Source organism: Gymnoscopelus microlampas (genome assembly GCF_963454915.1).
Source record: "Gymnoscopelus microlampas genome assembly, chromosome: 15".
Lineage (NCBI taxonomy): Eukaryota > Metazoa > Chordata > Actinopteri > Myctophiformes > Myctophidae > Gymnoscopelus > Gymnoscopelus microlampas.
The window spans coordinates 15,054,326-15,071,939 of NC_139952.1; the positions used below are offsets into that span (position 1 = coordinate 15,054,326).

General features: G+C 40.7%; 2 protein-coding genes across 5 annotated transcripts in view; both read right to left on the reverse strand.

Moving 5' to 3' along the window:
* Positions 1 to 11,205, reverse strand: part of LOC311062266 (uncharacterized protein) — a 40,736-nt gene extending 29,531 nt beyond the window's left edge. For all 4 annotated transcript variants that reach the window (XM_084081168.1, XM_084081167.1, XM_084081166.1 and 1 more), the window contains exon 1: positions 10,856 to 11,205. In XM_084081168.1, coding sequence (XP_083937294.1) covers positions 10,856 to 10,922 — 67 coding nt within the window. In that variant the 5' untranslated portion in view covers positions 10,923 to 11,205. The remainder of the gene's footprint in view (positions 1 to 10,855) is intronic.
* Positions 11,206 to 14,343: 3,138 nt separating this feature from the next.
* Positions 14,344 to 16,879, reverse strand: stpg1 (sperm-tail PG-rich repeat containing 1). Its single transcript, XM_084080355.1, has 7 exons — positions 16,808 to 16,879; positions 16,602 to 16,726; positions 16,415 to 16,513; positions 15,915 to 16,110; positions 15,316 to 15,484; positions 14,809 to 14,999; positions 14,344 to 14,428 (listed from the first exon to the last, which is right to left on the reverse strand). Exons 1-7 carry the CDS (start codon positions 16,836 to 16,838, stop codon positions 14,355 to 14,357), a joined length of 885 nt encoding a protein of 294 aa, XP_083936481.1. The 5' UTR covers positions 16,839 to 16,879; the 3' UTR covers positions 14,344 to 14,354.
* Positions 16,880 to 17,614: the final 735 nt, after the last annotated feature.

A 17,614-nucleotide genomic window follows, 5' to 3' on the forward strand; every position in this document is an offset into this window, starting at 1 on the left:
TTGGCCTGGCAGAGACAATGAATTTGAATGAAAAAAGACAATTACTGCACCAAAAGTAATCAACAAACTATACAATAAAAATTGTGAAACGTTGGCCAAATTGTCAAATGATATAAGAAAGAGGCTAAAATTGTGAAAATAGCTGATCTACAAGCTCACAACGCCTCGCAATGCGAGGTATTGTGACCCAAAAAAGAAGAAGAAAATAAATCAAATTGAATGAAAAAAGACAATTACTGCACCAAAAGTAATCAACAAACGGTACTATAAAACTGGTCAAACATTGGCCAAATTGTCAAATAATATAAGAGAGGGGCAAAAAAAAAAATAGGATTTTTTTTTTTTAAATAGCTGATATACAAGCTCACAACTTGTAGATTGGCTATTACCACAATATTCATCTGTGGAACATAGTCAAACTAAATGTAATGCCTCAACTCCCACAATTCCTTGTGCTTTTCAGGGTAGGGGGTCTCCAGTTCACATATGATTATTTGGGGGGTCGCGGCCTGAAAAAGTTGAGAACTACTGGTAAACACAGTACATTCACTCACAGCTCCATATAAAAGTAAATAAACAACAATAAAACTGAGAAAACCTGGGTCAATGACTCAAAAACAAAAAGCAACACCAACAATCCTTTCTGCTCTGAACCCATCCAAATGTCTTAACAACCTAAACATCATGGGACTCAAACTGCGTGACATTTTAGGGCCCAGGAACAAACTTTGCACGACCCTTTGAACCTTCTGGAGCTCCAGTAAAGGACGACGAGGAACAGCTGTATTTAGAATGACTTTAAGTGAATAGCAGCAACAGCACACAACTACAAATCATTGTCAGACAGACTGAAGTGCTGGTTACCCAGCACGTTGTAAACTACAGTTCCTCATTATAAAGCAGTGGTTCAATTACAGGCCATTCGCACTCACAATATATGTGTGCTATGAACAAGGGCTGAGCAATATACAGTATCAATATTATATCAATATTAATTGTGATGTAAGACTAGATATCATCCGGGGTTTTGAATTGCAATATCGTGTAATATGACATAAGTGTTGTCTTTTCCTGGTTTAAATCACATAAGCCCTATTATATACTTTCAAAATAATTCTAAAATCCTTTCAAAAATAGGAAAATAGCTGAACTATAAGCTCACAACGGGTTGTGATGCCTTGTGAGCTTGTAGACATGCTATTTTTAAAAATGATATCGTCACAACTCACAATACGTTATCGTCACAATACTGAAATTTGAAATCTTGTTTTTTATTATAAATTTGATTTTGTCCATATCACCAAGCCGTATTATGAATAGTGTCGAAAATGACTGCAGGGTCTATGATCGGAGAACCACTGGGAACATTTGAGATGAGCATTACCTATTGAGCACCATTTCTAACTGGAGAATTATTATCCTAACATGAAAATTAAAAATAAGAATGTTTCTGTGAAAACCCACCAGGATTAAAGATTGCACTCGACATATGAATGACCTAGTCATTTACTGACAGTAAATGCTGTAACAACCACCACCACCACAGCACCAATAATAAAGATGTAGCCTCATATTAAAATGATTGCATGGATTCAAATGTGTGAGTTAAAGATAAGACAGCACCCGTTCTATGCTTGTCTGGAATCTAAAAAAAGGTGAAACAGAACGTGACTCCTATGAGAACAGGGATGATGTCCATGTGCTTTTAGCCACGATAAACTGGGTTACCCAGTCACATAGAAAATAGAGCACAGCATGAATCATACATGGGCCATGAATCATTTAGCTCATTTTACTCCTTTGTTGTATGTATATATCATTGGTTTTCAATGTGCTTGGGGGGGGGGGGGGTTCCAGTGGGTCCCCCAGCTAAAGGATTGATAGTTAGGAACCAAATGGACCCTTACGTGTCTGTAACTCCGACAGTGTACAAATGGCATTGGATGGCCTGTTCCATTTGTACACTGTCAGAGTTAAACTAACACTGAGGATGTTACAGAGCAGATTGGGTCACAGATATTAAAATAAATTCATCAGGTTGCAACTAAACCTCACACCTAGGACTTACCTAACCCCTGTTCATAATGCTAAAAAATTATATGTATTTGGCCACAGACCCCCCCCCCATCTCAAAATATTTTGTTCCAGGGACCCCTAGAAGCAAAGATTTGAGTTACAAATGTTGGCTTTAAATTCTTTGCAAGATTTCACGATAAAAAATAGCAGATCTACAAGCTCATAGTGTGGCACTCAGTGCCACGCTATGAGCTTGTATATCTGCTATTTTTGAATAGCCAAATTATACAATAATGGTTAAAGTGGTTAAAATGATTGTGACGCTATATCAACTTATTTAGCGGGGGACCCCCTGGTACCCCGCCAAGGACCCCTGGGGGTCCCCGGACCCCACTTTGAGAACCAATGGCTCAGAGGACAGAGTACAGCAACTTGCAATGGGCCTGGTCTTCAAGATACTCAAGGGAACAATGCCTGTACCTGTATGACTACTTCAAAAGAGTGAGTAGCGCCCACGGGCACAACACCAAAGGGAGCTCCACTGATCTCATTCCCCCCCGGATTCGGCACGAACATGGGAATGAATTCATTGTACTATTATTTTGCCACCAAAATGTGGAATACCCTACCACCAGTCATCAAAAAGTGCATCTCCCTCCTTCAAAAACGCCATAAAAGAGCACCTGTTTGGACCTAGACATGTCTGGTACTGTAGCTTGCCAAAAGAAATGACCCGCCACTGTCTTTCTGTAAATATCATTTTACTGCTCCTAGTATTGATGATCTCATGTAGTATTGTACTGTATATGTCTTGATGAATTGAATGCACAGGACCACAATGGAAACAAGCCCTCGGGGTTTTTTGTGTTATCCTTTTAGCATTATTCTATAACTGTACCTTTTGCAAACTGTTAATAAAGTATTCAATCAATCAATCAATCAATCAATCAATCAATCAATCAATCAATCAATCAATCGATCAATCAAATAAATGGGGGTCTGTGGCCTGATGCCTATCAAACTGGGGGTCCCTGAGAAACACTGGTGTATAACACTAGAAGGTTGCAACAAAAATAAGCTAAAATAGTCAAAGAGATGCTTTCAAACAATGAAAAAACAAGAAAGAAACTTAAATCTGCCAAACGTAATCTGAGAAAGGCTTTTACAACATAAAGCTGCCATGTAGACGGGGAGAAAATAGCCTAGGCGGGGTTTGTTGTGACTGCGCTGTAGCCATGGTGTTTCACATCCTAAACAATTACCTCATCATTAGGTCATCTCCCTGAGATGCGGTGACGGTAGCTTGGCGCATGACTGAGATAGGTGGGTTGAAGGTTCCCACAAATAGGAATAGAGGGAATAGAAAGAACAGACAGGACGAGAACAAAGAGAAACTCTCTTTCTCTCTATCTCTCTCTCTCATTAGCTCACACACTTTCCTAATGGCAAGCCCAGTTTGTTAGATTATAGGGCACAATGGCCATTAGCCATGAGCTCAACCCAGCATGCTTCATGGAGGGTGGCGAGAGAGAGAGGGGGAGAGAAGGACAATAAAAGAGGAACACAGAGACAGAGATGAACAGATATGCGCAGTAGGCCAGAAAGAACATCTGGGGGGGGGGGGGTAGAGGGTCCGGTTGAACAAACCATTTCTCACACAGCCACAGTGCATAACCCAGCTTTGTGGACAGCAGCTTTGTTTAGCTACTGAGCTCTAACTTCAGCATAGTGTGGAAGTCTGTGCAAAAACCTCTTTTGTGTGAATGTTTTTTTTTTGCAAGGAGATATTACAATGATATCTGCTGTGTCTTACATAACAAAAACAGCTTTAGCGTGTGGTCGAAAGCTGAGATAAGCTAAGATAAGATATTTGTGCAAGAGCTAAGAAGTGGTTGCATATCAAATCCTTTTTGTTAAATCAAAGACATGTCCTGTGTGCAGCGGCCATAGCACAAGATGAAACAAACATCAGCTGCTGCACCACAGCCTTGTTTTGGAACCATAAAGTAGGGCATAACTGTAACTAGCTGACTAATGTTGACCTGGCAGCGTGGTGACGTGCGACTGAGTATGTTTAATGTCAACGAGGGTCTGATTTCATTGTGCACCAGGGTTGTCATCTCATTCAGTGTGGCCACTGGTGTTGAACAAGCTGATAACAAACATACTGTGGCTAAAGAAAACATGGGGCTTTGTCGAGGGCTACATCACAAATATGGCTATATAAAAAGAGTGAGTCCTATTCACTGAAATCATCAGAAAGTTGAATGGGATTATTCCATAATCAACTTTTGTTTGGGCTATTTCTGATACTGGTATGTTATCACCCTGGAACATGCCTGCGGGTTTGGTGAGGCAGTCGGACACGGGGGTAGATCAGCCTGCCATATGATTAGTGCAGAGCCATGAGATGTGTGCCCCAGTCGAGATGAGTTGCCTGGTTAAGTTTAGGCATTAGGTTAGAGGTGATTACGTTAGAGATGGCTTAGGTATAAGGTTTTATCATATAATCATTTTAAAAATGATTTAGCTTAGGCATTTTGCACTTGCCTTTAGGCACTTATCTGCATATATTTAGTTCTTACTATTGCTTATTGAAAGATGGTACCATTTTTTGTCTATTAGGTATGTTGTCTTTAGGGAGGGCTGTGGACAGTTCAGAAACCCACCTACCAGTGACATCATCGGTATGCAGGTTTGGTCATTTCAAACAATATTTCAAACTTTAATGCAAGAACAATGGCTTCTATTTAAGCATGCTAACTTTCCAGGAAGAGAACGGCTCTACTGTCCTCAGACACAGAGTGAGAAAACAGAAATGTAGGCATTTTATGATGAGCATTAGTAAGGAATAATTATATGAAGATGGGTTGAAAATGGGTGGTCCTTTAAAGGTAAGCAATAGCAAAGGTTTGGTCATGGTCAGGGTAAGGTTTTCTACATATACTGTAACTGTGGTGGATACTGAATAGGAGAACACATCTAGGCATAACACCGGGGGAGGTGAATAGAACGAACAAACCTCTTCAAACGTGTGTATGCCAAGGAACCCCAATCTAGTGATTGGCATGCAGAGGGAGCGGGTGACGTGCGTTGTGTGGGACCGCTCATTGGTTCCTTATTTTTAACTCTATGATTGGTTCATGTATTAACCTATTCCACCCACCCACGGCTTGGCAGGTCGGACGCTATGCTCGTCAATGCACAAAGCCGTCAGCTGCTCAGAGCGGGCACTCACACGCCTGGCACCTCGCTCAGACATGGCCTGTTATCAAATCTCAAGTGTTTTACATTTGTTGTCAAACTTGCACATACGCAGGATGTAAACTAAAATGAGTGCTCCTCCAAAAAATGTCTTGCACACTTGCCTTTAGGACAGTCAGGAAGACTGTGTCTTCCTGGAGAACAGACAGGAGGTTGGTGACCTTGTTGAAGATAAGAATCAGAGAACACTACTGTGCCAGGAAAAAGAAGATAGCAAACAACAACACAAAACAAGGGCTAGAATAGCTAGGCAAGCTGCGGTCAATCTGTGACGAAGGAAGCAGTGCAGTGTCATTAAAGAGACTGTTGCAGCAATCAATTGACTGGTGCAGCTGTGTAACAGCATAGCACAGCCATTGGTTCAGAGCCATAGCCTTAGCCTATAGGGCTGCCTTTAATGTATTGGATTCAAGACAATGGAATGTTATTAACGTGGGATTGGTCTTTTAAAGCTGATAAACACCAGCCAGAACCTCCAGCCTAACCGCCTGATGATGTATAGCCTAATAGCTGCACAACTAAAAGGGAAAGGTTTCACAGTATAAGCCACTTAAAACATGATACACTTAGGGTATCATTTTTTAATGAAGTGGTTACAGATCAAAACAACGGATCACACTGCACTGATTTGTACTCCACCCCCATCTCTCTCCTCACCCAAATGGATTGGGGCTGCAGCAAACAGTCTGCTAGAAATGAGCATGCACCAGCCATCATTTGTGCTCTAATGTTACAGCCTCTGGATCCTGTGACTGAGGTGGTGTAGTGTGGTGTGGTGGGGACGCGCACAGGTAACAGACATGTATAGGTTGTGTTCACTACACTGCTGTCACTGTACATTGTACAGTGACACATGCATCACACGTAGATACACATATGCACACTTTGGAAGGAAAGGAGGATGGAAAACAACCGTGTGCTGCAAAAATGGACGACGGAGAGTGCTGTGTCTCGCCAAATAGTGGTGACACAATCCACAGGCTTCTGACTGACCAAATTCCTTCAGATTGTTTGCGCAGGCTACATTCAAGAGCAGAATACTCAATTAAAGACCAAACTTGCTGAATCATCCCAATTAATCTTAAATTAACTCCGCCAACCATTGTGCCACATTAAAGTACAGTACATTTAAAAAATCAGCTGTGAAATGTGAGCAACCAACCAGCAAATAACTTAGCTAATTAGGGGCTGTTATATATGAATAACCTTGCTTTTTCTTATCATACGATCGTAATTATGCAAATTACAACCCTATTTATTGCTGTTTCCTTGAGCAAGCCACGTAATAACATAGGACTAGATAGAAGATTAGAGGCCTGTTTTAGATAGATATATGGATGGATGGATGGATGGATGGATGGTAGACAGACATAATTCCTTTTTACATCAATAAAGTACAGGCAATATGTAAAACAAATCTCTAATCCAGTTTGTTTTGTTTTCAGTTTGGAATCCTCACTAAATGCATCTGTCAAAATAAACAAAATTGCATGGTAAACCATTACAACTTACATTACTGGCTACAAAAAAATGTGTGCGCCATCACACATTTCTCAATTTAACAGAAAAATATCTGCCACCTAATTCCTTAGTCACTCCCTTCCTGTGGGCTGGACAACGAGATGTAGGTGTTGTTTCTCTAGTGGAAACTAATCAATACATGTGACGTAACAGTCATTCCCACGAATGGGCGTAAGGAAACTCATTCATGAAATTCTGTGTTTCAGAAGATGCGACGGAAAAACATACACATGACTAATCGGTCCATAGGCGGATCAGAACGCTTACATCCTCCTCCTCCCGTCCACAGGACAGAGCGTTTCCTCTCCTTCCTGTGCGAGAGGTCAGTGTCGTGGCTGTGAGTTATACCATCTGGACCGGGAGCTTCGCTGACGTGGAGCTCAGAGGAGACATTCTACGTCTGGCTGTAGACGCTCACTCTGCCTGCTCCAGAACCACTGCAGTACAGTGAGAGACGCCTCCCTCATTCCCCTTTTCCAGGCAGCGGCCCAGGCTAGCAGCAGACTAGCACCACGGCAACGACAACATGCATTATTTTGGCCAATTCAGGACTCTGTAAAAGAATGCATCGCTTTCTTGTCCATCCCTTCCACACCCTTCACCCCTTGTCTGTTTTCCCTCCACCCACATGTATAAACATACGAGCCCCCTGGGCTACAAAGAAGACGCATCAGCAGAGCTGAGAGAACTTGAGTCCAGTCCAACTGGAGGAAAATGTTTCTTCATTTTGTTCTCCATTCCAATTCTGACTCTGTGAGTCTGTATTAAAGGCAATACTATGTCAGAGAATAGGGCTGGGGAAAAACGTTCTATGTCATTTGTGTTTGATGTCTGTTTAATATTTACAAAAGGAGAGAGGTACAATATTAGCTCATTTAGCGCAAGCAGACTGTCACCTTGACTATGGATCAGGAGGAACACAACATCAGGGGCCAAAGGGGGTCCATGACTAACCACGTCCCATGATTATTACGTCCACAGAGGAGAACTTCACTCCAAACAAAGACACTGCCTACAAGGCAGTAAGGCTGGTGAAAAAAATTACATTTAGCTGCAGGCCATGGAAAGTTTGGTTTTGACATGATTAACATCTGGGAAGTTCATTTATGTAAACCTACACCATTAAAATGCTTATAGTATTATACAGACAATTGAAGTTGGCTATACAGCCGGAGCTGTGAGGCTTTCTCTACTAAATCCTCAACACAAGTTCAAACAGTTTCTGTCTGACTGCATCACAGAAAAGGTGGTGCCACTCCTATTGTGAAGCCCCAAACAGTGGGGCTTTGAACATGTTATGTCTTGGAGTGCCGCCTTGGTTCCTTGCCTGGCTCATTAACAAGAAAGCTTATGACTGTGCTCTTATAAGACCAATGTAGCCCAAGTTTTATCTTCTCTGAAGCTTCTTTCCTGAGGCAATACAGCTCCTCAATAAACTAACCCCCTCCCCCACACACGCACGCGCGCACACACACACACACACACACACACACACACACACACACACACACACACACACACACACACACACACACACACACACACACACACACACACACACACACACACACACACACACACACACACACACACACACACACACACACACAATGGCTTAACTGTTCTCAACGGAATGGATTTTAGAACAGAAATGATGATTTCCATTACTGATATTTAAGGATATTGAAGTTGACAGTTATTTGCACACTGCTGTCATTTGCATGTTGTTGTCTTGTAAATTGTAGTTGTTCTGTTATTGTCCAATGTCATTAAATTGGTATTATTTATTTGTGCAGCAATAAAGTGATTTAGAGTTCTCTGATTTTTTTTTACTAAAAATGTTTATCCCACGATTTTGTAATCCCATTTTTTACCCCCAGTGCCAATTGTCTATGTAATCCTGGGCACTACCTTCCCTCTGCCAACCTAGGGAGCCCAGGGCCAAGCTCATGCCTCATGAGTTCTCTGACTTTGAGGGGTTATTATCACAGAATTGTTCTATATCAGGAGGAGTGGTATATTCCCAGGAGTGGCATCTTCTCTTTAGAGATTCAGGTCAGTATAGTTGACTGATTCCATCATGGTATGGACCATGGAACCAGGAGAGATGGGGTGTGGGGTTAAGGAGGTGGGGTTGAGAAGGGTGAGACAACAGGGGGTTTAAATGCATTAGTGGGTAAGCCGACAGTCTGCCAACCGCGGGTTTGAATAAATCACAATGATATGGGATTAGATACCCTTTCACAATTCTGACATGGGAGGTGCGTCAGTCTGTAGAAACTCCCTGTTTTTTTTTTTTACAAGAATGAGACTGCCTGATAAGTCAGAACAAAAGAATGTTTCTGTTTATCTAGGGACTTTGTCTTTTTTAGGGTCCAATACTCCCGATAATGACACACTGATCAACACTGTGAGCTTGACAGTCAGACCACGCCAGTAAACGGGCCCAGAACCAAAACATGCTCCACACGCTCATATTGCATCTCGTGGTGAAAAGCTGCTGTAGACAGTTCAAGGCTAATGTGAACCATTTCAGAAATCTGTAAACGTTAGAATGTGACGATAAAAGCATGCAGCGAAAGCAAATAAAAGCCCTGCAAAAAACTATTATTTTCCATAATGAGCAAATTCTCAAGCTACAAGGCGCCCTCAATGTTGACCAATAATTCTGACCTGTACTGCAGTCAGAGACACAGGTATCTCTCTTTCCCTTCAGTACATTGCCACTCCTCTCCCTGCCAGCACAAGGCAATCTGGACACACACACACACACACACACACACACACACACACACACACACATATCCACAGGAGGTGGGAACCATCACGAGTGATGGCAAATTTTTACTTTGTGCCAATAATGACAGATTTTGAACTGTTATTCGTTATTCTCAATTGTTTTCGACTAGCGACAAGGTTGTATAAGGAACTAGGCTATAAAATAAATGGTGTTTGACTGTCCCTCTGTAAGGAGCTGCTGCAAGCTGCAGCAGGTATCTCTGCCTCCTCCATCATTGCTCTCCAGTCTCCACTCTTATGAAGTGGAAGGGGGAGGGCTGCCTGCCACAGAAGTCACCTTCCTTCCACCAGTGTAAATATGTATGTTTGGTATTAGGTGCATATATGCGGCTTTACACCAGTCATATCAGGACAACCATATGTAATTACAATATCAGTTAAAACAGCTAAAATTAGGACAGTGTTTTCTTTGTGGGGGTCAAGTGGACTTGGTGTTTTGGTGGTTGGTCATAGTGAGCTGGAGTCATTTAACTGCACTAGATCTCCAGTGTCAGGTTCATTTTCCACGTCTGCCTGCCTAAAGCTGTGGGCCATTTCACTCTCAGCTAGACTGCCTTGATGGTAATGGAGACCTTAGCTCGGCGGTGCAGTATAGAACTACCAGGTTTTCTACTTGGGACATAAAAGCCTGATAACAGATCTTGCACCTCTTGTCGAACTGAAATTCTAGGCCTATTAGCGGGTTATCCGGACAGACAATAATAATAACATCCTCCTCTTTGCGCTGTCGACAAATGTGATGCAAAGGGTTTTTCGATAGCACATTTGGGTACAGGTCTGGTACCAATTTCAAATGGTACATGGGTGAAAATCATGTGTTATTACTGTGTCATAATGAGAATAACCTCTCATGCACACGGGATGAATGTGCCGAATGTCCCGTCATGGGACATTCGGCAACATAAATACCGACACATTCATCATGTCGTTTAAAACGATGGCTTCATCTCGCTGTACATGTTGACATGTTGAGATGAAAATAAAACTGCATTATACCAGCAAGTAGGCTGCATTCTGACCCCCCCCCCCCCCCCATACGAACCTTTTAAATATCAATATCATCATACACAACTATCTTTAATTTTTTTTTAAACCCACATGAAAGCACTGATCAACATGAGATTGCTGGTAAACCTACCGGTAAATGTATTTATGCAATGTAGCCTACTATATATTCATATACATTTATGTGATGTATCACTGCAAAAAAAAAAGAAGCTTTTTTGTGGAAAAATAAATAAATCACGCAACTCACATTTCTCCGTTAACGTCAGTTTCTCCTCGAAATTATTCTCAAGATCCTTGTAATCCATTTTTTCCATTCAGACGATCCCAGTTGCTGTCATTCCTCACTGGTATGGAAGTACAGGAGATCAAACTCCCGGTACAGTCAGATCACCACCAACACGCCCTTTGTAAAATCCAACTGAAAAGTAACAAAATACCGCTATGAAATACAGCGATCGACCCGCTTTGACACGTCGCAGAATGATCTCTAATGTTCTGTTCGAGTTGATGTCAGTGTTCTTTGATTATATTTTTAAACCGATTCCGGGAGGGTGTTTAATACGACGGTCCTATTAAAGTGAAAAATCAACAGTGAGATTGTGCTTCAGTGGGAGAAATCCTGCAGGGAGGGAGCCAGTGTTGCCAGATGTTTGGAAAGAAACAAGCAACCAGGTCTAGGGGGGGAAAGCCCAAAAGAAGCGAAGAGGCCACATGAGCACTTTAAAGTTTAAACCTATATGTAGATGCAGTGGCTATTTGATTTTTTTTTTTTATATATTTTTAAAATCGTGTAGGGCATAATACAGCCTATTTTCAGACGGGGGTCTGCCATAGGGGTCTGCGGACAAATACATATTAATTTGGGGGTCCTTGACATGAAAATGTTTGAGAACCACTGGTTTAAACTTTAAACAACATTAGGAAGCAATCCCAAATAAGCAACTACACTTTAGAAACAAGCCCCCCCCCCCCCCAAAAAACGCAACCCGCAACTACCGATATTTACAAGCAACTTTACAGAAAAAGAAGCCCAAAGTAGCTTATAATAACCGGACATGGCAACACTGGAGGGGACAACATGATCCATGCGGGACAACCGCTGCCTCTCACACGGACTGTACCATCTGTTGGGAAACAGGGAAAGGGCAGAAATAATTTACTCCGCAATATTTTTGGATCAAAATTATATATCTACGTAAACTTTTGTCATCCAACATGGTATATTGTATTTTCTGATATCCTCTCCTCGTGCCTTTTTAAGGAGACAGCTGAAACTGTCCAGTACATTTAGTTACAGTGAATGGTTGAATCTATCAGATGTCTGCCACCAGCTGATCTCACGTACAGGCCCAGATTTATACTTCGTCGTACGATACGACGGACTACAGCCTAAAACTCGAGCGATATTTGCAAGGTTAGTGCATTAATTCAATTCAATTCAATTCAATTTTATTAAAGTGTCAAATCACAACAAGTTGTCTCAAGACACTTTACATTAGAGTAGTCTACTCTAATTGACATAATTTCAGCTGAATGGTGTGTTTTAATCGTTTAGGTATCTATTTTGCAATTAGAATAGGCTAAGTATTAAAAATGCTTGAAACTATTGGTGAAAACTGAAAAGTGCAAACATGAAGGTAGCCTACTCTGTGAAGTTCTTCTATAAATTTTAGAAAGAAGAAAACATTAAAAGTCATGCAATTTCTACGGAAATGTATGTGATCATCCCCTCGACCCCTTGTGTCTTGTCTCTTGTCCCTTGAGGTCATCTTGATCAATGATCAATGAATAGACCCTTTGTTTTACACTGATGACGATATCCAGATACTGATGCTGAGATCAACACACAGTCACACTGCATGGTGCTAGATCAAAAAGTTCACTGCAGACCTACATGTTTCTACATTAAATGCAGAGGTTCAAACCATTATCAATTCATCAGCACCACTTCCATTTGTTATTTCTTTTCATTTTGTGAATGTTGCTTTAGTCTAGATTGATACTTTTAACACTCGATCATTGCTTTATGTGCTATGCATGTGCCTGCAATGCATTATGTTCTCTATGCTTGCATGTGATCTGCATGCCTGTTACATCTGCTTTTAATGTTATGTTGTTCTTGTTGATGATGATATGGTTGTTGAGCTTTTAAAGTCAACTAACCCAGAGACAGCAGATGGAAACTACCCTTTTTATCTGGCACATTTACATCACAGAATAGTGATGTTAATGATTGTACCATCACTGTCCCTGTTAAAAAGGGAGAAAGATTTCCACAGTAGCAGAAATAGCTCAGTTGTATTCTCCCCGTACATCCCATTCAGCAAGGTATTGAATATTTCTTTCTTCCCTCTTCCTGTCTAGTATCTCACAAGCACCTACCTATCCTGACAATAAAGGGCAGTCTGAATACACTTCCTTTGAGGGAATACATGTTCATACTTGCCTACCTCCAGTTGTTTATAACTTAAAGGGACCTCCCATAAACGCATAGAGGAATGTGGATACCTCACTCCACCATCACCACTATGACACTACATGTACACACTGCATAACCATGTTATAACTGCCAAACAACAGAGAATAATATCACCTTGAGCACTTCCAATTTATATACAGGCAGAACTTTCTGTGCCATCCAGATCCCAGTACTTTACAATTTTTTACTACTCTATCCAAAAGGCAAATCGGAAGACATTTGTAATGTAAAGCCAGGTACGTGATGGTTAGATTTTTACAGGATGTGATTTGTGGAGAGCCTGTTATTGAAGTCACTGTCTGAATATAACTACAGCTGTTAATATGTCGTGGGAGTCACAAGCATGTGTGCAGTTGCCGTGGTACCAACAGCAGAGACCGCCGGGTGAGCACTAAGCAAAAACTCCAACTGATTTCTCACAAGCAAGCAGTTGATACTTTGGTTTAATTTAACAGGATCTTATTTCTTTACAGATGTACAGTAAGCACCACCTGGTAAATACAAATGTTGCACAAATGGCCATAACGATGACGATGTTTAAATCTGCTCCTCAGATTAAAGAATATACTGTAGCACAATACATATGATATAATCATGAATAAGTAACTAGTATTAGGAGCCAGAAAACGATGGCTTGTATCTAACGCAACAGAGAATGGCGATTAAAATGTTGAAACCACCATGTCATTGAGCAGACATTGGTTTGTCCATTTGTCTTCTGGGTTACACATCATCTCTACTTCTTGCCCAGTCAGGGACATTGTTGACATTCACAGTGTCCCTCATCACCCCTCCACTCTGCCCTACCAGTTGGCATGGTCACATCATCTCAACCACAGCTGTTATTATGTTGTATCATTGGCCGGACCAACAGTTGTCGGTGCCTGCCTATAGCAGCAGTTACAGTACATCATGTCATGATGAGAGAATCACATTTTCTCTGAATCTTGACATAAAAATGAAATCTGTACAGTAGCTTGTGAATTGCCTTGTTGACACATGAGAAGTACTAATAAATAATCCCATTAATACGACCAGGTATTTGTAAAATCATTTGTAAAATCATTATATCTCCAAAAAACTGAAATATGTGCAAGCAAGTAAGGGATTGCCAAATATAAATAAAACAGAACAGCCTTGCAAAGTGTCTAAATTTATATCCATGGCATTCATCCACCCCCACAGATATGATGTTGTCACTGTTACTTGGTTTATGCACGTGTATAAACGCTCAGCCACACTCCCACACACAGCTGCCTTGAGTGTCTCATGTAGGAATCCAGATCTTGGAATGATTGTACAAGAAGGACCGCTTTGATGGTGTCCGTGGCTCATAGAAACCTGAGAACCGATGGAGAAGCACATAACACACCAAGTATTAGTACATTGGGGATCATTGAAATAATGGGGAGTATTACTCAAAATAATTCCCATGCAGTATATGGTGCACAGTCCAATCAATAATTGTGAGCTTGACCATCATTCTCCCAAAGGTAGAAATGAGAGAACTAAGACTTTAACTTGATGTCAGACCAATGGATAACTTGGCTCCTTGTAAGACTACACTGACTGTATTGATATTGGCAACTGGATCATTTCCAATTACAAACTGTTGTTGAATGTGCAGCCCTGAAATATATCAGAACAGACTCAACAGAAATTAAATAGCACCACTGTAATTTACAAAGCATTTTGTCTTGTAAAGGGGCTTGAAAGAGTACCTGGACCTGGACCACCCTGGCCCTGCTTTTCTTGGATTATCCGTCCAGTAAGTGATACAAACACAGCAGAGGACATGAGGTGCTTGGATGGGCCGTCATAGTTTACTAGGTCATACTGGCCTGGGCCAGGTAAGAGAGGGCTCTTGGGAACAATCAGGGGAGGGGCTGATAATGTCAGATAGTGTCTCCTCCTTAAAAGACAGTTGAAATAAATGGACATTAAAGGCCAGTGAAAACAGCAAAAATGTAACAGTTACTGGTTCATGTTGGTTATACAAAAATAGCGTAAACGCATGTATATCAAAACATACACGGTGCAGTTGCACAGAAAAACACTATGGAAAGAATACAATTAAGACCTCACAATAGAAAATATCATCATAGGAATGTATTACTTAACGTAATGTTTGTCTAATGAAGAGCTTATGCTCGAATGTCACATCTGATGGTAATACATTGCTATGGGATCTTTTTAGTGCACAGACTTCATATCATGGGTTTACTCACGGCATGATGGTCCTCTTCACTGGTGCAGGGGCCTGGTGGGGGTTGTAGGCTCCTGGGCCTGGCACAAGGCTGTCCTGTGTAGGAGGGAGCCTTGGGGTTTTTGACTTGAAAGGGGACATGGCAACCCTGGGGCATTTCTGGATTACGGTCTCCTTCACTTCATAGTAGCCTTGAATTGTAAGTAACAACAAAATATTATAAAGAGAGTAAATGTAATGCAGCCCCTTAGAGTAAATAAGAATGATACTTACATGGTGATGGCACTTTTACAGTGTTAGGGGAGGAAAAATAACTGCGTCTAGTTTTTGACAAAAAAGCAGATGAAGCAGCTATAGGGTTTCTTTCAGGTCCAGCGAAATGTACCTATAGATCCAGGAGAGTAAAACTATAATACACAATTTAAACAGAACAAACCAAAACAAAATGTCACTGTGCACAGTGACATGTGCACAGTGACATTTTACATACATTTAACACTGAGTAAAAAGACTGACCCAAATGTATACAATTTATACGAACGCAAATTTATTTATAATATTTTTCAGAGTAAAAACCCTGAAGAAACCCTGAAGATTTGAGTTTGAATAATTCCAGTGTACTTGCATAATTCACATCATATTGATTTGGGGCAGGGGTTATGTCCTTGGGAACATCTCTTTGCAGTGCCACAGGTGATCTGAATGCTCTGGAGGCCCCTCTGCTTAAGTTGTACTTGATCAATGAGGACTGCAGGTTGTATGCGTTGGGCCCGGGGGTAGGCCTACCTCTCTGTGGGTTACTGGGGAATCTGAGAGCCTATAGTGGTAAAGACCAGATTATTGATCATAAGGCAAGGCAAGTTTATTTGCACAGCACATTTCAACAAGGACATTCAAACTGCTTTATTTAAGCACTGAGACATCAAGACAGACAGAGCATTAAGATGGTGCAAAAGATACAATAAAAAATAAGAAAGAAAGCAAAAAAAAAAAAGTTTAAATAAAACACATAATATCCTAACATTCAATGTTATACTTTCTGGCGATTCAAGTGCAATCCAGAAACCCCACAAAGTACATGCCATTGAAAAGTTGGATTATAATGAACTTCACAACTTCACCTTTGAGGCAAAACTTCCTGTGCCTGTGATTGAGAAAGAGGGGCTAATGACTTCAGCAGTGGCAATAGAACCATAAGTGCCTGGTCCAGGGTTTTCATTCTGAAGCAAATACAAATGGGATTCTTCATATGTTGCATATCTGTCTGTCTGCAATAAATATACAGTAGACTCGTTGATATTGTCCTACCAAACTGTCTTGCCAGCAGAATCTCTTGGTTTGTGAAGAAAACCCCTTCTTTTCTGTATTGCTTATCACAGCTGCTTGGTATTTTGTAGGTACTGAAGCTGTAGTATAACTTGGAATCTCACAGACTAGAGTAGTCAAACAAATTAATCATTAAGCATCATGAAAATGAATATTAATTTCTGCAGCAGTAAATCAGAGAAACTCACCTTCATTCAATCCTTGATATGTTTTGCCCATGGTTCAGTAGAATGACATGTAGACAATGGCATTCATCGCTGGCTGTCAATACAGCCAATACACATACGCAACAATCCAGCACCCTCTACAGAAGACTTGCTGTACAGATCGATAAGAGTCAAATAGATCCCCTGCTGTATGCTATAGCTGCATGTAATTTGTAACACATTATATAATTACAGGAATATGTTCCTAGACTAATTCACTGAGTAAATACCTGGTAAATATCTAAACATGAACAGTTATTAATATCACATAATAATAATAATAATAATAATAATAATAATAATAATAATAATAATAATAATAATAAACTAGACAAAATCAATCACAGATATTTGATTGAATACAACCATCAATGTCTTATAGCATAGAAAGTTGTTACCACAGCAGGCAAATGCAATGGATCTTCAACTTATGTTACTATGACAACGTACAAAACAGACCAACAGATTTGGCCCTGAATCCAGTTTGCATTATTATTGTCCTTTAGCGCCACTCCGTGGCCAAGATGCAACTTGTTAATACTGCTTCAACCTGAACTGTCAGAGGAAGATGCAAGGAAGGGTGATGATACAAGTAAGAGAAACTCTTCTTTGACAACTCTCCAAAATACAAACAGTCAAATTCACTAATCAACTAACCTGGCCTGTCCTGGACTCTGGCCTGGGTTCAATTTAAAGGTAGGGCACCAGATAAGGGACAACTTTTGATATTTATTTATTACTAAATATTTAAACTAAAATCATATTTGTCCATATCTAAGCAATGTCAGT